This window comes from Carlito syrichta, unplaced genomic scaffold (genome assembly GCF_000164805.1).
Source record: "Carlito syrichta isolate Samal-C Ts95f unplaced genomic scaffold, Tarsius_syrichta-2.0.1 Scaffold281088, whole genome shotgun sequence".
Lineage (NCBI taxonomy): Eukaryota > Metazoa > Chordata > Mammalia > Primates > Tarsiidae > Carlito > Carlito syrichta.
In genome coordinates, this window is record NW_007225184.1 from 380002 (window position 1) to 404841 (window position 24840).

The 24840-nt window shown below is 38.9% G+C and overlaps 1 protein-coding gene across 4 annotated transcripts in view; it reads right to left on the reverse strand.

Moving 5' to 3' along the window:
* The window catches only part of ABLIM1 (actin binding LIM protein 1), a 176931-nt gene that overhangs the window by 13592 nt on the left and 138499 nt on the right, over positions 1-24840 (reverse strand). The window contains exons 10-16 of one of the 4 annotated variants that reach the window (XM_021709761.1): positions 23786-23863; positions 22931-23086; positions 19116-19151; positions 17124-17253; positions 7546-7650; positions 5801-5848; positions 2166-2312 (exon numbers count right to left, since the gene is read on the reverse strand). In XM_021709761.1, coding sequence (XP_021565436.1) covers positions 2166-2312; positions 5801-5848; positions 7546-7650; positions 17124-17253; positions 19116-19151; positions 22931-23086; positions 23786-23863 — 700 coding nt within the window. The remainder of the gene's footprint in view (positions 1-2165; positions 2313-5800; positions 5849-7545; positions 7651-17123; positions 17254-19115; positions 19152-22930; positions 23087-23785; positions 23864-24840) is intronic. The other 3 variants (XM_021709762.1, XM_021709763.1, XM_021709764.1) reach the window with 3 other exon arrangements.

Below are 24840 nucleotides of genomic sequence, written 5' to 3' on the forward strand. Positions count from 1 at the left end.
TTCGTTGCCCAGGTGGGTCTCGAACCCGCGGGATCAGGCAATCCACTCACCTCAGCCTCCCAAAGGCGCAGGATTACAGGCTGAGCCACCGAGCCCGGCTTATTTACCATTTTTAAGTGAACAACACGAGGGGGCAGGAACACCTGCTACCAATTCAGCACTACTGGCTGGTTTCCCTGTGTGACAAGCCAGTGTGAGGCATGGATGCTGGCTCCCAACAAGGAGTCTGCTCAATCAGAATCGGGTTTGCCTCGCAATTGAGTCTATGGCCTCCCCTTAACTACTGGTCACAGCTCATTCTAGTAATTGGGAAGGGGATGTCCAGTTGTTACTTTAATGTCCCCCAGGTAAATTTTCAAATAGAGAGGCACCCAGATTTATCTGTATTCCGATGATGGGTAAAATAATTGCTCTTTTGTGACAAATTTTAAAATCTTACATTTTTCTCTTTTTCTGAATATTTAGACTTGCATAATCTCTCACTCTGTCTTCTATTCTTAGTCAATTCATTAAAAAGCATACTTCTAGTATTTCTATCAAGAAATGGGTCTCTAATGTTCCCCCCCCCCCCTTTTTTCATCCTTTGCAAAATGTCAAAAAAGTGTTTTATACTAACAGGTAAATAGAAAGTGTTAACAGCTAGAAAATTACTCTGGAACAACATAGCAAATGTATAATTTTTTAGCTTCCTGGAAAAGGGGAGACAGGGAATGGAAAGGAGGAATCTGTCTGAATGGTTGGAAGATTAAGGTAGTGATTGTTTTTCCTAAACTGCTTGGATTAGTCCGGCTATGGGCGGAAACAGGAAAGTTTGCTAATCTAATCAAAATAAACTTTAACTAATAATCTTAGTTTTTATCATTTCTATTAATGAGCCAGAAATTTTCCTCATTTTGGAATCCAAAAGAATGTTAAACTATTTACTAATAACAAGTTCAACGACAAAAATGTAATTCTCCCTCTCCCCAAAATTTAGCCCTGTCAATGTTGCCACTAAGCAACATAACTGGACTGGAAACCCCAAAGACCTCAGGAACTTCCTGAAAAGGTATGGCTTGGCAGAGGGAAGCCAATAACTGATTCTTAGTCCTTAAAATTATAAATGTCAAGGTGAATTTTCTCTCTTTGGTTTACATTAATACAAACTAATAGATACAAGTCTGCAAGAACTAGATGAATTTCATCAACACAACGTATAGAATACTTGTGAATAATGAACTGAAGTGGTAGATTTTCCTTCAACTATTTCTATAAATATTAATGGCTTTTAAATCCCCTTACATAGCTTGAAAAAATTATTCCAAAAATTACTTGATGAAAAAAATAGCTGATGAAGAGGATTAGGAAATTTTGGAAAATTGAAGGCCCTTTAGAGTGTCAACAGAAATGTGATAAGATCATCATATCTTTGTAAAGCTGACTCACTAAATTTCCATTGTTAGTTTCTGGGTTTGCTAATACCACTTTTTAGGCTGAGTGATTTCACTATTGGCAAAACAGACACAGACATAATTTGAAAGCACAAAGCAAAGAATGAAACAGCTCAAATGTGACACTTTGGCACAGAATTCATGAAAATGATAGATGTACAATCACATAACTTCACGCAAGTAACATTTCAGAACACCCATACTCTGTAATAGCTCTTTCTTAGTAATGGAGAACGTGATCTTGCAAGAAAAGTGAAAGTGCTTCAGTGTTAAAATTGGCCATTAAGACAATTGTAACCACAACCCAGAAAGAGTATAAAACAAATTTAACTGAAAGAAGTCACGCTTCTATAGACACTCAGTAAATTCAGCCACTAGACTCTAATGATATGGAACAATGTTCTTGCCACAAGACTTTGACTCAACTATGTTCAAGAGAGTTACTGATTTTGCAGTAATAACTCCCAAGAGTTGATGCAAACCAACAGTTTTAGATCAGTTCTGGATCCTCAATGAGTTTGGTTAGAGCCAGGCTCTGGCGAATGCATTTTTGTAACTTTTAAGCATTTTGCATGCACGTCATACCACATTAGGTCTTTTCACTATTCTACCTCTTGGTCATGCTTTTCTTAAAAATCTTTGAGATGGGATGTACTTTCTTTCATGTTTTTAAGCATTTCATTTTGAGATCTCCTAGCAATGTGCCCATTTGACTTAGCTGCAATAGTTGCATACCTACGGCGGCAAGTGAGGGGGGACCAGGCCAGTGGTCCATCTCAATCTTTGGTATCTCGCTGGGGTCTGGAGCCTGGGCTGCTGGGAACTTGGAAAACTTGATGATATCTTCTGAAGACTTGTTCTGGGCTGCCAAGGCAGCTGCATCTAGGTGGGAATCAGGGGTTGCTTAGCTATCAGTCTGTAAGGCAGTGGTGGTATAACCCCACCTACACAGTTTTCTTGTTTTTTCTGGCAAATGTTTCAATTCTAGAAAGTTGTTTATCACCACTATCAATTGCCCAGTCACTCAGAGGCACCTATTGACAACTCATTTTCTTTATGTTGTCAGAAGCAAAACTTCATTCTACATTTGTCCTACATCTGAAAAACCTTATTCTAGAACAGTGCTGCCCAGCACTAGGTAGATGTGGCCATTTAAATTTGAATGAATAAAATAAAACAAAAAGATTATAAAATCAAAATTCAATTCCTCAGTTGGACTAGTCATATTTCAAGTGTTCAGTCATCACATGTGATTAGTAGCTACTGTATTGGACAGTGCAGATATTGACCATTTCTATCATCATAGAAAGTTCTTTTTTTTTTTTTTGAGTTGAAGTCTCACTCTGTCACCCAGACTGGAGTGCAGTGGCACACTCCCAGTCACCGCAGCCTCGACCTGCTGGGCTCTGGTGATCCTTCCGCCTCAGCCTTCCAAGTAGCTGGAATTACAGGTGCGCGCTATCACGTCCGGCTAATTTTTTGATTTATTATAGAGATGAGGTCTCGCCAAGTTGCCCAGGTGGGTCTCGAACCCGCAGACTCAGGCAATCCACTCACTTCGGTCTCCCAAAGCATGGGATTACAGGCTGAGCCACTGAGTCCGGCTCATCATAGAAAGTTCTACTGGACAATACTCTCCTAGAGTAATTAGTAATTTAAAATTAAAGAGCTAAGTTCAAAGCACGATATTATCATTTAACTGTAGTTGCTAATCATGAGAGGGTTGGCTGGCTTTGCACCTTTGGGCAAGAAGCCACAGATATATTGGTCTAGCTCTTTTTAATCCATATACACTATATGTGTGTACTTGAGTCCTGGAATAAATGGAGATAGGAAAATACACTTTCAGCTTGCAGGAATTTAGCATTGTGACTTCTGTTTGCCATGTCTACCTATTGTTTTATTCAAGGGTAGGGTCTGTGCACACAAGTGAGTCATCCAACTTTAAAACAGAAGCCAAACTAGCAGTAACATTAGTTCACAAAGTTCTTACTGGCTGTGCTTAGAGGAGGAGGCATGGCTTAAGCCCAAATCTAACCATACTGATAGAGCAAAACAAACCAGGTTAAATGGTCAGTCTCTGATTTTGGCTAAATTAGCAAACTGACCTGGAATATTACTAAGTGTTTCAAGATATGTTTATAATGCCTTAAATACTTTTTCCTCCTGGATTTATTACACACACACACACACACACACACACACACACACACACACACACACACACACACACATTCACAGAAGTGGAGTCTTCCTGTGTTGCTCAGGCTAGTCTTGAACTCCTGGGCTCAAGCAATCCACTCAGCCTCCCAAGTGCTGGGATTACAGGCATAAGCCGCCATGACTAGCTATTTTACATATTTTAAAATACAGAAGTAACCTTTGAATTTTCAGTTCCAACTCCTCCATTCTTCTAGTAACCTCCAGTTTCTCAATTTACTTAATGGTTTAACCAAGGTCACCCAATAATAATAAGGAATGAAGTTTATATGTTTATTTATTATTTAGACAAGGTCTCTCTATGTTGCCCAAACTGCATTAAAATCCCTGGTTCAAGTGAGGCTCCTGCCTCAGCTTCCTTAGTAGCTGGGACTACAGGAACACACGCCATGTCCAGCTCTACAGAATAAAGTCTTGGCCAGATATGGAACAGTGTTTCTCTGAATCTTCAACCTCATGGGAAAAAAAATTTCAGCTTGGAAAAAACTACATACTACTCCCCTTCTCAAAGATGAACAAAACATGTTAGCATATGAAAGACTAAGAAATTCTGCGTTACAAAAATGAGTGGGGCTTTATTAAGTCTAGCATCTCCCAAACACATAGGGGCATGGACACCAGTTTCAGGCATAACATCAATTTCTTTGGTGTGGAATGGCTGTTTTGCAAAACATCCTTTGGAAAGTACTTCTCTGGCTGGTCTTCTCTTAATTAATTACAACAGACTGAAAGTAAAGATTTCAGTCAAAGTAAGTATCCCACAAAGAAGCCGATTAATTCCTCCAAGTAATCTTACATTATCCAATCTCCTTAAATTTTAATTATTTGATTTTTTGTTTAGAGAGACAGAGCCTAAAGATTTTAGTATTTTTAAAAGTCTCTAAATTGACAAATCAAACTCTGGGAATTTTACTCTTAAATTAACCAAAAAGCATGACTTCAAACAGTACTTACGCATTAGAATTGGTGAAGTCAGTAGTTAAACATTCACATGTTAATGAGTGTGTGGGAAGACATTAAACCATAAAAAACAAAAACAAAAACAATGTTAACAAACTCAAAAAGCAAGCACATGGTGTAAAACCTTAAAAAAAAAAGATGAGGAAAAAAATCATAGCTCTAGAGCTGTTATGACACATACCTTCTCTTTTTCTCCCTAGGATTTTGTCCTAAAATGTTTTCCTTGTGCATTTTCAACTTTATTTGCTTTTAATGTCATCATAATTCTTAATGATTCATGAATGTCAGCTAGATTCTAAAGAAAGCCTTCAAATTTCCAGGCACAATTTGTCTATAATTTTTGGAAATCATCCGAAGACCAGTTTTGGCTTATTTATTCACGAAGATTTATAGCAGATAAATGTATAGGAACTTAATGGTGGAGGACAATGTGATCTACATAAGTAATGTGGTTTCCCAGGTTAAAAAAAAATCTGAATTCCCAGAAAAGGAAAGCACAATTATAAACCCACTTTAGTGATACAAGTAAGAATCACTAAATTTAATAGCAGGGATATTAGAGACAAACATCTAACTAACTGGTTTTTACAGAAGAGAAAACTGAGGCACAGAGAGTTGACGTCCATGACATCACAGAGCCATGTAAGGAGAAAGTTGGACCAGGGCCATGACCTCTGTGACAGCTTGCGTCCCATCTATTCCACTGGGCAGTCATCTTCATACCCAATAAGAAACCAGAGACCTGGACAGCCAAGTCGATGTAGGCTCAGTCCAGTTAATTTTTCTAGGTGGCTGTTTTTCACTATTTTTAAGTAGTCAAACTAATTGAAAGCGCATCAAAATTATTTTAAAGTTTGGTTAAATTATTAGATGGCAAAAAAAAAAAAAAAAGTCGTGTTAGGATGTTTGTGAGTTGTGTGTCCAGTACTTCCCCTTCTTCGGGAATGGAATGATACATGGTTTGATGGGCTTAGAAATGGGCTAGAAGCTTCCTAATCAAGCAAAGTGTTCTCCATCCATGAACATCAATTTCACAATATTTGCATCTTAGTAGACCAGAAAGGCATAATATGCTGGACTCCTCAGTTATATTCTCAAAAGCAGCAGCAGGTAAGCCTTTCAGAGGACAGCAAAGAGAAGTTCAGCTGACTTTGCTATTTAAAAGCTACAAAGAGGAAAGCAGGTTTTACCATGCTGTTTGTAGATGGGTGGTTTTCGGTAAATGTTGATCCCTTGATCTGTGGAAATGAAAAGCAAAGGTGTGTGATTATGGGAACCAGTCAGCGATGGGAAAAACTAATCAACCAAAAGGCCAACCAAACTGAAGGCTCTCGAACAAAAATAACCCAGAAGGTTAACTTCTGTATTACAAAGATTGAGTTTACTGGAAAAAAAGATTACATAAATGAGTGGCTTACTACAGACAAGTGATATGAAAGCCTTTGTAATACATCTTAGGATATAGAGAGATGTCATTAACTCATGAGCCATTTATTTCAAATACACACTTCACTGAAAGTGGGATTAAAACAGGAAGAAATGCAAGCAGTGGAAGTACTCTAATGGTGAGGAAGACGTAACCAGTTTGGGGGTAATCCCCAAATTGCTACTGTCTAGAAATTGAACCCCCAGTGGAGACCAGTGGCTCAATTTACTTTTCAACTAATGAGTGGAACAGTAAAAAGCAATGTAGAAAAATTAAGGTTTTTTTTTTTTTTTTAAACATAGAAACACTTTTTATGTGCAAGGTAGCCCAGTGTGCTGACGGGATGTTCAGCAAAATCTTAATTAGTATAGGCCAAATTAAAAAAAAGAAAGAAAAAGAAAATAGATGTTAAATACTATTCATATATTTACACAAGACCCCACTTGATTATGCCACCATTTTACCTTAGCTAAAAATGCTCAGGAAATTTCAAAAGGTTTCTGATTCTCTGGAATCTTGGGCACTGTATCTTGGTGGGACATTCTTCGTGCAAAAAAATGACAAATGTAGAACACTAATTTTTCATGGTTCAATGAAACTTTTTATAAAGGGCAGTCCCAGCTTAGTGGTATGAATCTCATTGAACTTTCCTGACTTATTAGTTAAGTTTAGACCAAGAAAGAAAAAAAAATGATTACATATTCCCAATATGTACACATATATTAACATAGTGGGCAATTTATGAGACAACTTTCAGTATCTAAAATAAGCAAAACAAAATACTTCTGATAGAAAAATGACATCATGGACTCTGATGGTCAGTTCTGCCTTCAAAAATTGAGCAGGCCCTAAATGTTAAGAAACTGATGGACTTTTTCTAGTTTCTAATGGCAAATTGCCATTTGCACTATGACAGCAAATGCTTGTGACTACTAGAGCAAAGCTTGCAGCACCAAGCCTAAATTGCAAGATATCTTTGTGGGCTATGGAGGTGGCCAGCCAGTTATGCACCACAGAAAGACCACCCAACTCACCCAATTTTACAGCTCCCTGAAAAGTCCATAAAAAGAATCTCCACACTGGAGACAAACAGGAAATATTAATATAATAATCAGGTTCAGTCTTTAGGATGAGAAGATAACTAGATTGCCATTGCAATAATTGGTCAATAATTGGTACCACCACAAGGGTATATCTTAGAAGACACTGATAGAAAGGTAAAATTTAAATGTTAGTAAAAAACAAACAAAATAATCCAGACCCTTTCTTCTACCCTCTGTCTCCCACCCGCTTCAAAAAAAATTTGGGAAAATATAAACCTTTGATATATTCCTAGCATTTCACATATAAAACTTTGGAAAGGTCCTCTAGGTCAGATCCTGCAATTTAGGGTTTGTCAACTGTGTGCATCCCAATTACAAGAGCATGAGAGATGAGACAAGACAAGGTTACAAGGCTACATTCTACACTGTGACAGGACACCAAGACACAGACCGTGTCAGCTCCTACCTGGAACATGGAAATGTTTAGGGGCCTGAGCGTAAGTTGGAGTTAGAGGGCGGCTGTCTGGCCGGTAAGGGAGAGGGGAGTTCCGGCCGCTGGACGGCTCATTGCCTCCAATGAGAAGAATGGAAAAAACAAAATGAGAAAAGGGAGAGAAACAAAGAAAACAAAGCAAGCGTAATCAAAATTCAAAACAGACTGGAAGGAGGTTCATCAAAATGGAGAAACAAAAGAAACAAACTCAATCTATCAGCTTGGCTCTCAAAGGTGTTACCAGGTTTAGTTTTCCATCAGAGAGATCTGAGTTCAAGTGGAGCTGGGTTAAAAGCAGCTAGCAGTAAGATGCGTCATTCCAATGGCATGCATTGAAGGCTGTGAACTAGCAGCAAACTGATTAGATGGAGAGGACACTAGGAGGGATGGAAAGTCGCTTCTAATGATTCAGGTTCAGTTGTCAGATGGTTAAATCCCAAGCATGTAAAAGGGTGGCTATGCAAACCCAGATACAGTCACTCCCAGGCGTGATGGTAGAGGCTTGGCAATTAGCATATATTTCTCTGATCTGAAGGCTGCATCTGGGAACCTTTGTGGTCACCCAGTCCTTCCCCTTGGGAATACAAAATGCCTTCACTGCAGCATATGTTTCTGTTTTCCTCACTTTGAAATGTGCAAGGCAGAGTCAGACCCTTTCTGTCAGGTGCTTTGGGACCACTTATATCTCTCCTCACCTTTCTCTTCAAAGATGAGGCTCTACCCAGGCTAACGGTTCAATCACTAAAACATTTACTGAACACCTACTATGGCTGGGCACCAAGCTACTACTGAGGACAGATAGATGAATGAGATATATTCCCTGCCCTCAAGAAGCTCTGGATCTAAGGAGATAGATGTAAGCCAAATACAAACCACACCATGCAATTGTTACTCAGGGGTATAAGAAAAACGCTATGAGACTCAGACGAGGGTATCATCGATGCTTCAGGACAGCTACAGAGTGAAGATTTTAGACCTGAGCTGGACATCAGTGAGCTCACCAGGTCGGTGGTGGGTGGGCAGAGTGGAAAGGCCCATGCTCCAGAGGCTGGAGCATCATGAGAAGGGAGGGTATGGAAAGGCTTGGTGTGTGGGAACACCAGGACTGGCCACTATGGCTAGACAGCATGGTTTTCTTGGAGGAGAGAAGAGGGACAAAGCCCAAAAGGAGAGTGAGGCATGGCTGCAAAAGCTTGAAGTTCCACCACAGCTACCATCACTCCCTTCTGCCTAGAGAATGACAGGGATGAACTGATATTTATGAAAAACTCTTTATTGGGCTGTATGTCTTCAGCAAACATTGACCGATCTTGTTAAAAACACACACACACTAAAAAGAGATTATTTACTGGCCTAAATTGTCCTCCTACCCCATGTCTGGAAACATCTTAAAACATCTTGTCCCCAGAATACACCAGAAGAGGTGGAACTATCAAGAGTTAATAAATTAGTAATGTCAATTTTTACTATTGAGTTGCAAGAGTTCTTTACACTTTCTGGATAAAAGTTCCTTATCATATGTAAGGATTTGCAAATATGTCCTCCCATTCTGTGGGTTGTCTTTTCACTTTTTCGATGGGGTCCTTTGATGCACAAAAGTTTTTAATTTTGATAAAGTCCAATTTATGTACCTATTAAGGCTAATACTAGCCAGTTTCTTCAAGTCACCGTGTTCTAAATCTGGCCAGCCAAGTACTGAAGATGCCAATTGCTAGAGTTTTTAAATCTGTTGAAGAGAGTTTTAATTTCTTAATATGTATATTTTTCAGTAACCAGAGCACAGATCTGTACTAAATGGTCAGTAAGATATTCCAAATATGGTATCTGGGTCTGTTACCAAGTCATATTTAGATTTCAGGGTTTTGGCTATTGGTATTCTGAAACTTATATGTTTTCCTTTCAAGAGTCAGTTTAACACCCAGCCCCAAATATGTTCTAATGTTGACTTTAAAGTCAGATATTAGTTTCTAAAAATTAGGAAACTTCACCCCAAACTATTGATTTATAAAAATGCTATTTACTGTCACTCTCCTAAAGATAAGGAACTCGTTCATTTCTGAAAAAAGTGAGTATAAAAAACACACAAAAACAGGGGAAGGAAGATTATGGTTTATAGTTAGAAAGAAATAGTGTGTTAACCTATGGCTGAATTAGAATTCAGTCTCATTCACTATCACCAGTCCTCAGTGTATTGCCTGGCCAGGAGTAAGTACTTAATAAATGTCTATGAATGAATGATGTAACCATCATCTTTCTCTGATCTCCTAATTAAAGAAAGCCAGATGCTAGCACAGTAAGTCTTCTCTTAATATTGAGAGTCTCTTGGAAACTCTGACTTTAAGCAAACCATGTACAGCAGGTCCTCGAATAACAATGGTTCCTTCAAGTAATTTTGTTATAACATTGATGAGAAAAAAAAATGGTTTTGTGATATGTCGTTTTCCTTAAAGTCACAGTTTCCAAGAACCTATTGATGACATGAAGTGAAGATTTACTGTGTAGAACATTCGGATCACAATAGCACCCTTTTAATAACTTTCCCATCGAGTTGATTCTTGATAACTCCAATTTAACTGTTTCACTTACAAACATTTAATCCTATGCACATTAGAAGTTATTAACCAGAGCAACCCATAACAGAAAAACATAATCATCCTTGGAGTCTTTCCTCATAAGCTGGTCTAATGGGTCACAACTTTCTTGATTTATTTTATTTTGTCTTTTGAAGACCCTCCCTGAGTATCCTGAATACTGGCAGCTTCTGAGCCACACAGTTGCCTGCCCTTATTCCTTCACCTCTGACCCCATCATCCTTATAGAACATAAGATGTTTCAGGGAAAGTTATCATAGGTTTTGGTCACACTACCCAGCCAGAGGAAACTCCACTATATCTCCTGTGATCATTATTAACCAGTGTCATGCACACAACCACAATACCTGCTTATGCAAGACACAAAAGCCTAAGGTTATGAGAGTCAGACATTTGTCCAACTATTCAAATCTTTCTATCAACAAGACTGCTGGTGAGAAGCAGTAAAAGCCCATCACTCTTCAGATACAGCCGAAGTCTCTCAAGGCTATGGAGCAGTTGTCTGAATTTCTCAAGGGGTGAATTCTGGCTGAATGCTGTCATGAGTTGGGTGTGGTTATTCCTTTGTTAGTCTTCAGCAAACACTGACCTCTCTTGATGTTAAAAAATAGATATATACACTAGTATATTCAAATTTTATAAGTAGATTTAACTATAATCATTTAAAAGTTCCCACAAAACATTTTTTAAAAACCAGGTAAAGAGAGACTCAGCAACACACCCATCTCAGGGATTCTGCACAATGTGATTTTCACATATCATAATGGCTTACTAGGGAAGCAGGTCTCAGAATAGATGATAGTGTTGCTAGGTACCAAATTCTTAGCCCCTGAAATACCAAAGGCATGAAACATTTTTGGCATTTTTAGAAGAAAAAGAAAAAATTCTCAAGAAGAGGCAGCTTTCCCTTTTCTAAATTAAGCATCTTCTCTTTAAATGATATAACTTTCAACCCAACCCTGGCAGGAAAGAACTAATAAGGGGCCCTGTGAGGTCATCTGAGCTTAGTTCATTAATTAGATGAAGTAATGTATGATGTATCAGATAAAATACAATATTTGGGAGGCATTATTATCACCAAGATCACTGTCTTCATCATTTGTCAGCTGGAATAAGACCTTTATAAAATAATATACTTACATTAATCTATATATGTGTATGTCATATGATAGCATATATATCACACACATAGCTAATTTGTTCCTTTAAATAAGTCCTCAGACTGGGAGGTGTTCTCAAGTTGTTAGTGTCCCTAGCAATTGTGGTGACTATACTTATGCTTATATTTCTTGATCTTTATTTTCAGCTCCTTTCCTGTCAGTCTAATAAGCCAATTTTTTTACTCCTTGGAACAGTATTCACTTGCAGTATTCTCATCATACTTAACTTTAAATTCTTTGTCTCCACTTTCAGTTTTCTTTTTGGGACCATGAGAACTTGAGTGACTAATTCTAAGACAAGTGAATAGAAAGGAAGGAGCAAAATTCTGTCCTGGGAATCTACTGGAGAATTCCCCAGCTTCAAGTGCTTATATTCCAAAATATAAATGAATGTCTTGAGAAGACCTCCAGAATCTTGTGAATGGCTTTTTTTTTTTTAACTTTTACATTTTTTAATTTTAAAGATGTGGGGTACAATTCAGGGTTAGGTATACAAATGTTCATTATGCAGGTACCCTTGTTGATGAGGTGTGCTCCCCCCACCCCGGCAGTTTCCCTCAACTATTTAAGGACTTTCAATATTGCTGGTTTTTACTGACGTTTTGTCAATAAGAGTTACAGTTCCTTCAGCAAGTGTCAAATATATATCTGCATCCGAGGAACTCATATTTGTGGCAAAACAGAAAAGATCCTTTCAAAGAGACTTTATATATATAGCCCTCCTGCTCACAAATTGACACAGAATGTAATATCTAGCAGTATTTCAAAGGGGAAGGAAGAGAAACTTTGCAAACACTGCACAAAGCCCAAAACAAAGCAAAAATGGTTCTTCCAAATTTCAAAGCATAAAGTTGTCCAAATGACTCAACAACATACTAATACAGAATGAGGCTGCAAGGCAAGTTGGAGTACAGAAAGAAAAACACACCCAAAACCAAGAAGAATGCTACAGAAAATGGATGGAGGAGCCAGTGAAGTAGAGAGACAGTCTGTGCCGTGCACCTCAGCTTTACACCCATGCAGGCGTCCTCAGCTCAGTGAGTTTGCCTGGGTCACATGCATCAGAAATAAAAACCAGGAAGTGAACTTGGGCAATGGGTGGTTGGATTTCTGGCTGCTGGGGAGGCAAGGGTCCCCCCAGCTTCTAGCCATACCTTCCTGAGATAGACATCCTATCTTAGGTCAAGCTCCCCAGCTCACATTTACTTATTAAAAAAAAAACTTCAGCCGGGCTCGGTGGCTCAGCCTGTAATCCCGCGCCTTTGGGAGGCTGAGGTGAGTGGATTGCCTGAGCCCGTGGGTTCGAGACCCGCCTGGGCAGCGAGACCTCATCTCTACAATAAATCAAAAAATCAGCCGGGCGTGGTAGTGCATGCCTGTAATTCCGGCTACTTGGAAGGCTGAGGCAGAAGGATCACCGGAGCCCAGCAGGTCGAGGCTGCGGTGGCCGGGAGCGGCCACTGCACTCCAGTCTGGGCGACAGAGTGAGACTCCAACTCAAAAAAAAAAACAAAAAAAAACACTTCCCCAAGATCACAAGACAAGCTCCAAGATAAAAGTAAATGAAAGGCCACAAACAACCTGGATGTCACTGTTCCATTTTAAAAATATCTTGGACATGTTCCTCAAATGGCCATGGATGTCCTCTGTTCAGAAATTTCCATTGCTAGAGAGGTCTTCTATGTAAATGAATACATGTTTTTCAGAATAACTAAGACATAATTCCTTGGAGAATCGGCATTTAGTCAAATATGTTAGGTTTTTAAAGCAGTATCTTTAATGTATGAATTCTCCATTATTTATTTTTCAGGCTGGCAAAAGTTCATCTGAATTAAAAACTAATCATATATTGTTATGAATATTTTGTAACTGAAGCAAAAAAACTATTTTATATGAACAAACCATATGCGTGTGTTTAGTAATAAGAAAGTAGGAGACAGACTACTAGATGTTTTTTTAAGTATAAGTTCAGGGTCATTCTAACTCTTTTTGGTCTAATGCTATTTGTAGTTTAAACCCAGTTTTGACTGTGTCAAAAACTTCTAATTCAGACTGTAAAAAGAAAAGGATGTATATCTAAATTTTTTAATGAAGCTCAAACTTTGTAGAACTTTACAGGGCCCATGACATTTTTCTTTCTTTCTCTCTGAAAGATGAAACATATAATAACCAAATGAGGAAGTTGACATTTTAATGAATCAAAAATGTATTTTCTCTTGAATATTAAAAATAACCAAAATCTCAATTTGGTCAAGGACTGCTGTATTAAAGTCTCTTTAAAACATACAACTGAAGTTATTTTTTTTTAATAATGTCTTTATCATTTTATAAACATTCTCTTAAGCATTAACTTAACATTTAGTTAATAAAAAATTTTCCAAAAATACTTATTAGTAATAATAATGTAAAATAATCTGTCAAGAGCTTTAGAAAGTGCTACGCCTACCCACAAAATTTGCTAGTGGCAAATGGTGTGTGTCTTCAATAAACCTATCAGCAGTATTACTTGCAAAACATAGAAAATGCTGAAATAGCCAATTTCTTTAAACTGTATAGTGATAAGGTGGTACATCTACCTTTTAGGACTCAGTTGCTCAAAAATCCAAGTAAGCAAAAAGAAAAAAGCTTGGGTAGGCTGACAATGAAAATTCAGGAAAGCGGAACAACACGTAGGCTCCTCGATGGACGCATCAGTGACATGAGATGTAAGCACATTGTTTGAATCTTTTTGGACTTCTTTAAGACCCATGATGACATCTGACCTTGTCCCTTCCTCCTCCCTCCTTCAGCTACTTTTGTTGGTTAATGTGGTTCAAATCAAGACCACAGAACAAGTTAGCTACCTTCTGGGCGCTCATACTTATTTTAAATCATGGCCCCTTCATAGCCTCTTAAGGGCACCTGGCTCCCCCAGCATGGAGAGTCCTGCTGAGGACCACTAGAGAAGCATTACAGACACTGATGAAAACAACAGGAATGCCATAAGGGAATGGGGAGGGAACGGGAGTCACGAGCAGAACACAGAAGGCAAAGCTTCTCTTCTCTATCATGCAGCAGTTAGGACGAATCAGAAGGCAACTGCTCTGAGAGTCAGCTCAAAGAGAGAAATTTAAGTTATGTTGCCATAGGTCTCTTTATGCTGTCCAAACATGTTAATATGGTTAAATGATTTATTGCTAAATACTGATGTGCTTTGCTGAGTCATGTCTCATAAGAAACCCAGGAACATACCGAATTATATATTCTATTTTGCTTTTGACACACACAAAAACAAAATAATAATAATATATATATTTCGAGGTGGTGGATAATAGATCTTATGGTCTTAAACATACTTCCTGTTTCTTCATCTAAAGCCCTTAGAAATGACACATTTCTCCCAAGGAGAGATACTATGCCAGTTCTAAGACAACGGTGGGGTATCGTCATGACACGCGCAGGCATGCTGAGAGGTCAAAAGCTCGGCAGGGGCTAACTCTTGGAGATACATCTTATTAGCTTTCCCAGGGTGCTAATAAATCTCCACTATGCAGGGTGCTGCCTGGAGAGACCTGCCTTCTTACCTTTGATATGGGGAATGAAGTGGTGTCGGAAGGGGGGGTTGGGGCGGGAGTCGCTGTGGGTGGGGCTGAGGCTGCTGGTGCGCAGGTAGGACAACCTCTGCACACCAGGAGACAAAAGCTCTGTGCGGCAAGGAGTCGGGGGCAGGGCACGGCGGAAACAGAAAAGAAGAACAGAAATTAACACAGGAGCAGGGACAGTGCCATCGTTCCGAGGGAAAACAAATCAAGAACGTTAATCAGGAGTCTGAAAAAGGAGTAAGGAAAAAGGATTAAGAATGCACCTGCTAAGGGTTAGGCAAAGTGGGGAGAATCTGCCAATCGGTTCAGTGGGTACAGAGTCACTCCGAGAATAAATGGCTTTGGTGAGAAAGAATGATCACCAGGACAGTCTGTCAGGATGACACCAGATACTGTCAAGCAGTATCAGGCATGTCATTTGGACTCAACAATGGCTGTTTTTAAAAAGCACCTGACAAAATGAAACCCTCTGAAACACATGTAAAAAAAAAACGAGAATCATTTCAAGAAACATGAAAAGAGTACCTATATGTAAGGGTCAGATTTTTTTTTAAGCTGCAAACTTATCCCACTAGAAGTTTAACTTTATTTTGCCTATGTAGAAGGAAAATCTATTTGTGTTCCTTGGGTGCCAAAGAGGTACATGTGACCCTGAGAATTGTTCAGCGGTAGGTGGCACTGGAGACTGGAAACTCAGTTAGCTCAGGAAGAATGGACCATTAAAACTAAACTCAGAGCTAGGGAATTTCAAGTCATCATTTGGCATCTAGAATTTGTGGAGTGGATGGACACTTTGGAGTGTTCTATATGGATCACAAGTATGCCATCAGATCCACACCAGCTTCAGTTTAGAAGGGCAGACCTCAAAAAATAATGATAAAGCCTAACAACTGGCATCATGCATATATGTAATATATTGTGAAAGGAGAGAAGGATAATGTTCTGAAACCCACTGGCATCAGAACCATGATGAGAACAGATGAAAACTGTCTCAGTAAAGACACAAGCTTTTTGGAGGAACCAATGTTGCTGACCGACCACTCCCTCACTACTCAGGGGTCTTTGGGCCAACAGTTTCCCCACAGCCCCGTGCCACTCTGACCTCAGCGTATGCAGGGAGGCAGCAGAGAAAATTTCTTATCACCCAGACAGACAAGGGCTTAAATCAAGATCCATGTCCCGGGCATGAATAAAATGAATATAGTGGTGCATGACAAAAAGCAAGGAATAAATTTCCTGGAAACTTTCATTTAGCGTAATTTAATAAATGCTGAGTAAATATTTATAAGCCTAGAGAAATTTATATACTGTTGAAGGATCAAATAGTTTCAATTCTCAACGAGTGTTAAATCTATAGTTTTCAAGGGAAGATTGCAGTCTTTTTATATCCTGTTAATTTTCTTTGTTTTTATTTCTTGTACATATTGAATGGTTTGTTCTCATCAATCCATCCAGAAGCAAGAAGGTTAAAATGAAGTCTTCACAGATGTATAACATCAACATGAAGTGTTTTTAGAGGTCAGAATCTTACTTGTGAATCTATTTTGCAGGAATCTTGGATCTGTGCTGGGATCTCCATTCTTCTACTACACATAGGAGACACCTACTAATAGTTACAGAAATTAACTTCTCTGCAGACGAAGGTCCACTACTATGTGGCATTCTCTAGTGTAGTAAGTGCCTCCCTGATGCTTTTATGTTTTCCAAATATGATTAAAACTCTTAGGGTTTGAAGGGACCTTAAAAGTTGTCAGGTACGACCCTGAGGCCTCTTTCCAGAAGGTGGATAACCAAGAATGCTTAGTAACACCTTGTGCCTGGACAAGGGAAACAAAATCAGTCTGTTAATAAGTGGCTAATACTGGATTTTAGATGATGTTGCTATACCTAAAAAGCACATGAAAATACTTTCTTTTGGAGATCTTCATTTTAAGTATCAAAGTGGTAAGATTTTCATAAACTCTAAAAAGTAAAAAAATCTCCCTTGCTTCCAGTAGTTCATTGTCAAAACGTAACTACTTAATCAATCGTAATGAACATAGCCATACAATGACTGATATTTCAAGAAAAGAAATAAGAAAATATAGTTGGACACTAGTTTTCATTTTGTTCTGGGAGAGGAACAGAAATATTTTTCAACAACCTATTCATGGTGGGAAGAAAATGCACAGAGATACAGCTTATCACATCGAGTGAATCCCAGGAACAGTCACCCTTACCAGGTCTGTGGAAATGCTGGGGAGAGCGTGATGTGGTCGGAGTGTAACTGTGGCGGCTGTACACAGGGGAGTTGATGGAGCCCTGGCTTGTGGACCGGTGGATCATCCGATCCCGAACGTCCTGGTAGCCCTGGAAACAAAGTTCAAGGAAGTGTGAGCACACGACACATTCAGACTCTCATCATTTCCGAGTGGAACCAAGTTCCACAGAAGCTGTTGAGGAATTACCGTGACTATTTTACATATATTTTATACGCCAGTTTTGGCATGTAGATTACTTATATGCAAATTAGCATTCCGTGGCTAATTTTTTTTTGTTCAAAATCTGCAGTACTTGCATTTATTAAAATTTTAAGAAGTAAAATTATAAACTCATACAGGGATAGAGCTCTGAGAAAAGATGCAAAACTTGAAATAAAAACGCGATATTGTGGCTTTCAGTTTAATAAAGTTTGTTCACCCATCTATCAGATCTACATAACAACAAGGAAGCACAGATCACATGTATTGCCTCCCTTCCCCACTATGCAGAACAAGGTTAAAGCAGGGGAGAGAGCTGTGTACAGGTGTGCAGCTAGGGCAGGCAGGATCTGCTTCAGAACCAGCCTCATGCCTCTAAGTTCACCTACCATTCTGACTACCAACCCACATTGTCTACAGCATTGATCTGGTGACATTTTAAGTTGATTCTTCTAGAGAACAAGTTGGTGACTGCCAGTATTCTACTTCTCACTTTGGGAAATATATTCCAGGGGAATAATCTTAAGTGCCCTATAAAATAAACAATGTATTCAAAGATTTTTACAGTATCATCATTCATAAAGGTGAAAACTTATCTTACGTGTTCAACAAATTGGGGCATAATAAAGAAATTCTGACATATCAATTCAATGGAATATAATAGCACCACTAATATGTCACCCATGTCCAAATCTGGAAATGAATATATTAGGTAATAAGTATAAAAAACCCACATGCACATAAACACTACATAAAACTGTCAGAAAAATCAAAGAATATTTTACATTTTAGGAGTCTTGTCCTATGAAGTTTCTACTGGTACAGCCAAAAAGTTTGAAAGAATGCATGGATAATGACTCAATTTAAATCTCAGTAACCATAGCTCTGGAATTTGAGAACACATGGCAAGAAAACTTAGGCTTGATCATCACTGGTGATAACAAAAAAGTCCTCAAATGATGGGCTTCAACCTTGCAAGCAGTCAGTAATGGAAGTTAATTCTTCATCATTTCAGTTGTAAATTATCAGAATACTTGTAGAAATTAATAATTTATACCATTTAGTCATAAATCATGAATTACTATGGAATTTTTTTTTTCTATCTTGAATTACAGAGATTCTGTAAGATCAGTCCAGGTTTACAAAGAAAATGCAGAAAGTTGCTTGGCTTTAAGACCAAATGATTGACCTTATTTGTTTAATCTTTAAAAAAATTTTTTTACTTAATTTTGTTATGAAGATGTGGGGTACAAGTCAGGATTAGCACATAAGCAACGTATGTGCAGGTGAAGTTTGGGCCTCCCACTGGTCCTCACTTCCCCTGGTTTAGGACCAGATACCGTTTCCTCTTTCTCTGGCAGTGTCCCGAGATGCCGATGATTGACTTTAGACCAAAGAGAATAACCTTCCATAAAGACGGCTCTGCTTATTGAATACACTGCGTGACCACTGTTGGCCATTTCAATATATTAGGGTTCAGATCAATTCATTATAGATGGGGGCAGGGAGCCCCACATTGGGACAAGTGGCTTGAGACCCCACAGACAATTTCCTGCCACTTAGAGGCACAGGCTCAGATCTGTGTGAGGTCATTTTGACTCCTTTATTGTCATTTTCAAAGAAATATACTTCTGAATCTGATGGTCCTATGTTACACGTAAGTAATCCCTGCGCCCATCATAATCACACAGTTTTTCTGTTCTTTTGTGTGTTGTATCTTTTTTAAAAAAATATTTTTTAAATGGCACTTACTTCTGCTGATGGAGTAGGAGACAAAGTCCTCGGAGACTAGAAGAATAAAAGATAATTTAAAGTCACACTGTTAACTCTTACAGTTTTAATTAGAGTTGCTTATCAGAATCAGCTGGAAACATGATCCAACATACACACGCCAGCACTCCTTGCCCACCTCCCCGTCTTGTGATTTGGTAAGTCTGCTGCAGGGCTCAGATAGTTAAACACTGACAACGTTCCTGGGGAGTCTGGTGGCACAGTTCTGCTTGAGAATCATGATTTTAACAGACTTTAGGTGATACTTGAGGTGATTAAGCTAATTGGAACTATTCCCCCTATATATTCAGACTATGCTCAGTTTACTACTATGGGTTATAGCATCTATTGAAACACAAGATTTCATAAAAATGGTTTTGACTAAATTACAAGCACAGCAATTGCTGTAAATAAGACTTTGATGACCAGGCGTGTAGCACGCTGCCCAGGCTGTCTTGCCAACCTCACCACCTTTTACCTCAGACTTCCATCCTTAGAGGCACACAGGTTTTCTTAGGGCCACCAACAGGTCACGCCTTCACTTGCCTCAGAGCCTCTGCACTTGCTGTCTTCACTGCTGCCAGTGCCTTTCAACCAGACACCTGTGGGGCTCACTTTGTCTGCAGTAAAGTCTCCCCTCAAACCTACTGTCATAAAGCACCTCCTCAACCCTCCTACTTAAAGAAGCAACCCAGTTGCTGGTGTGCTTTCTCCTTTCTCTGCTTCATCTTTCCTCGTGAATTTATCACTCTGGAAAATTCTGTTACATATCTGTTTGTTTAGGACAAGAACTGCTCACTCACAACTGTGTGTTCCCAGGGGTGACAGCAGTCCTAGGACATATTAGGTGCTTAAAGAGTCTTTTCTGAATGAATAAAATGTTTACAATTAAAATGCAAAAAGCTTTAAAATAGAGACAGAATGCAAACTGAGCAACCAGTTCTTGAGAACACAGCCAGGCTGGACTTTTCAGTTTCAGAATCTGCCCATTCCTCCACGATGATGATCAACTGGTAAATTCTCTTACACTCCAAGCTTCCTCAGCTCCATGGTCTCATTTGCAACTACAGCCTGTTCCTAGGGCATCTCAGCTGGGAGAAGATGGGTCTCCCAAGGGCAAGACCAGGTCTGCCCCCATGATAACAATAGGAATGTGAAGCATGAATGGTGCCTAGAACTTTAAGTTGACTCCTGCAGTGTTTCTCCTTCCTTCCTTCCTTCCTTCTTTCCTTTTTCTTTTCTTTCTTTCTTTCTTTTTTTTTTTTTTTGAGACAAGACCCAGGCTGGTTTCCATCTCCTGAGCTCAAGCAATCCTCTTGTCTCAGCCTTCCAAAGTGCTGGGATTATAGGTGTGAACCACCACATCTGGCTGACTCCAAAAGTAGTTCTAAAATGGCAACACATACCTGGATGGAGTCTACAAAAGAAGTGTCAAAAACTAATGAAAGAAATAACTGAATCGCTTGTAAGGTCTCTGCAGTTGCAAGATCCACGTATTGGGGAAGAATTTACTAATACTGATTTCTGATTCAAGAGGCATCCTTTATGCATAGAGAAAAACACAGGACATCATTCCAGTTTATGACAGTAACAATGCTGATTATGAGAACAACAGCATTTTTGTTGAGCACTTATTATGTGCCAAGTTCAGTTCTAATCTAAATATCTCACTAAATCCTTACAGAAAATTGCTGAAGTAGATATTATGGTTCTCTATCTCAAGTTCACAGACAACAAGACTGAAGTGTGTAATTTTCCCAAACTCAAATGGTTAGTAAACATTAGAGACTGGTTATTTTTTTAAAGTTATTATTTATTTCTTTAAAGTTAATATTTATTTTTTAGAAAGAGTCTTTCTCTGCTTCCCAGGCTGGAGTGTAGTGGCAGGATCAGAGCTCACTGCAGCCTCAAACTCCTCAGCAGAAATTTTCACCTCAAAGCCCAATTTCTTGAGTGCTTAATGTTTTAACACTCAAAATTGAGCTGCTGGGAAGCATATACCCATGCACACAGACACACATGTGCTCATACCTACCCAAACCCATAACATAAGAAAATGTCACAGCGGGACTCGGTGGCTCAGCTTGTAATCCCAGCACTTTGGGAGGCTGAGACGAGTGGATTGCCTGAGTCTGCGAGTTCAAGACCAGCCCAGGCAACTTGGCGAGACTTTGTCTCCACAGTAAATCAAAAATTAGCTGGGCGTGGTATCGCACCCTTGTAGTTCCAAGTACCTGCAAGGCTGAGGTGGAAGAATTGCTGGAGTCCAGTTGGTTGATGCTGGGGTGGCCATGAGCGACCTGCACTTCAGCCTGGACGACGGAGTGAGACTCCGACTCCGAACACACACACACACACACACACACAAGAAAACGTCACATCCCCCTTGTTTGTATGACTTAAATGTCAACCAATTCTCTTTCTCTTGCTCCAATAACAGCTCCTAAGTACTCTGTTCATGAACCTCCCCTTCACATTTATTCCTTATGAAACTCTCTCAGGTTCAATGGCAACTGAACAACCTAGATTAATCAACCTGCATTTGAGAGCCATGGCAGAGGGAGCAATGGCCACTAGGTGGCACTACACGAAAATGGATATCACTTCCTGCCCAATGTACTGTTTCAATGCAAAGCTATGCTCTGGAATAAAACCCAGATTAGAACATCAATAAACAAAAGAAACAATATGTAATTACAAATAAATATTGTACACGTAATTGATAACAAGTTAAACAGAATCACCACATTTTCATGTCTTTTCTTCATCTCATGTAAGGCCTCAAAGCACTGTATGATGCTATAAGATTGTTTACATTCTGTTTTAACCTTGGTTGAATGGCTAATTTCGGTCTACTATTTGGGTAATATTTCTCTGTGTGGATTCAAATCAGAGCATAGATGATGCCAATTTAAAAAATTAAAAGGTGAAAAACATTAGAGTGAGCCGAAGAGGCCCAGGGAAACAGACCTGACAGGAAGAAACTGCAGGGAAACTTCAACCCTGGGAAGGGATGAGGGACGGGAAGACCTTAAGGAGCTGAGAGGGTCTGGTCCAGCAGCGGGATGGGTCTGCTGGCTAAGCATGAATAAGCCCACAGAACACAAGTTACTACAATGGTAGTAGCTGCCACATGCTGAACATTTACCCCAAGTCTGGTCTCTGCTAATTGCTTTACATAGATTAGTTTATTTAATCCTTACCAACACCCTATGAGGTAGATTCTATCATTATCCTACCTGTCTTACAGATGAGGAAACTAGGATCAGAACAGTTGTCACACAGCCAAAGTCAGACAACCAGCATGAGGTATCCCCTAGGTTAAGACCAGGAAATTTGATTCCAGAACCCTATCTCATACACTGTCCCAGTCTCTTTACATTTTCTTTTTTATTTTTGCACACTCTAACCACCTTAAGATGCTGAAAACTGCAGCTACCAAAATTTGGGGGTGTGTTCTCTCTCCTCATGATCTCATGAATATACTTAAAGCTTATCTCGAGACCAAGACCCCCAGAATACTCTCCCTCCCTTATTCTCTCTGCCCAGTTCACAGAATGCCCCTTCACAAGAGCAGCCTCCATCCCAGCAAGCTGAGGTTCAATCCTCCTTTGTGGTTTTTTTATGTGCAGTTGTTCTGCTCTCCCACCTCTCATAGCCTCCCTGAGAGCAGGGAACATGGGACTGACTTTTGAATAACTCAAGCACTTGGTATAGAAATCTGCAAATAGGTAGGCAGACAAAAGATTGTCTGATTTACATTGTCATACAACACACAACCACTAGGAATTAATTACCTCTCCAAGGCTCTGTCTCTCCTGTTTGTCATCATAGCCCGAAGTGTAGAAAGGCTCATATGTAATAAGATCTGGACGTTCAATATCATAAATTGCCTTGACCTTGGGAATGGCTGCTAAATCCTTGTAATCCAGGATTTCATTGTCTACTTTTGCCTGGCAAAATTAATCAGAAAGAAAAATTACCCCATAGTCCCATTCCTCCAAGAAACTGTGGTTAGAGTATTCCTATCTTGTTTAAAAAGTGAAGCCATTAAAAATAAACAAAACAAAACACTTTGCTTAGTACAGTTATAGTCTTTAAAAATGGCTCATTTATAACATATACGAATCATGTTTTCTTTTTTAAGTCACCAAAAGCTTAGGAAGAACTCTGCACAGAATTTATTAAACAGAGAATGTGCAAACCTTAAGGATAACTTTCTAAATTTATTCCAGAGGAGGAAAAAGCTCCAGACAGATGGTCAAATAATCCTCCCAGATGGCTAAAAACAAGAACTGCATATTTAATAAACTAAATATTTAAATATCTTTATGGCAGAATTTAAGAACATTCAGTGACAGCATTATAAAGTATATAATTAAACCCCAAATATCTATATGCAAGTTAGGTGCAACAATTTTTAAAGTGCCGCCTATTATTACACTTACAGGTCATCTTTTGATTATGCCATTCATGTTGACATATGCATTTAATTATTTGAAGGAAAACATGATTGAGAAGACTGATCTATAAAAATGAAAATCAGAACTCATAACAGAAATAGAAGTCGTTTTGGATGATCAATTCTGCTATTACAATCCACTAGTTTAATTCCTTTCCCTGAAGTGCCACTTCCAGAAGTAGATACTTACATAGATAGTATGACCTGGTGAGCCAGGGATACTGGAGCCTGGTCTAGAGTAAATACTTTCTGAGGAAGTCCTGGTAGGCTGTAAAATAAACAGTGACTTGTAAGATTTCAGAGTACCATGGTTTCAGAACCAAGACTGGTCTGGGTCCCTAAGCTTCACTAAAAACTAAACTAGTTTAAAAAGGAAAGATTTGTGACCTTTGTAAATAAGAGAAAATATAATCTAAAAGGAAAGATAAATAAAAATTAGCTGTGTGATTCAGTTTTGAAAACATGTTGGGGGGCTTTCTTAGTCGTTTCCTCTTCTGTGTCCCCTACAAGAACTTATATTACTGCATTTATTGTTTTCCTTGCATCATGTCTATCTCCCTCGTTAATTTTAGTCATGATCTCAGACCTTCCAGAGTTTTTTTAACTACCGTACATACCCAATGCTAGGTGGGAATGAGCTAGATATTTTTATTTGTAAACAAATACTCAGTTTGCGGACACTTGACTCATGTTAATCATGTGATTTTAACCTAACCACACAGATAGTCACTGAAGTAAGGTTGATGGCCGGCCTTTGGGGAAGATGAAAGAAACTGGATTTTATAATATACACCTGAAGAATGTGGAGAGTGAGTGGAAATTAAATGAGCGTAAAGGAAATGTATAAACTAGAATCAGCTACCTCCTACCTCTGTTTAGCATATTCTGGAAAGCTCCTCAAAGAAAACTATAGATCTAGTCTGGGAATACTTCCTCACCTATATTGAAGTTATTTCCTGGATAATGTATAGTTCTACAACAGAAATAGTACCTTTCCTCTTTAGAACTGTTTCTATTGATATTTAACACCTTGAATATGAGTATAACTGAGTCAAAATAACTCCCAAAGACATGGGTGTTGTATCACTATGGAATTCACTTCTGAAACAATGTGGGTAAACACATCAGGCCAGTTCAAGTCAGGCAGTGATCAGACTTACCCTAAAAAAGTAAGAATTCACTGAATAACTGTGATCAATCATTCTTGCCCAATGTCTCTGGCATCTTTGAAATACAAGGGTGGGT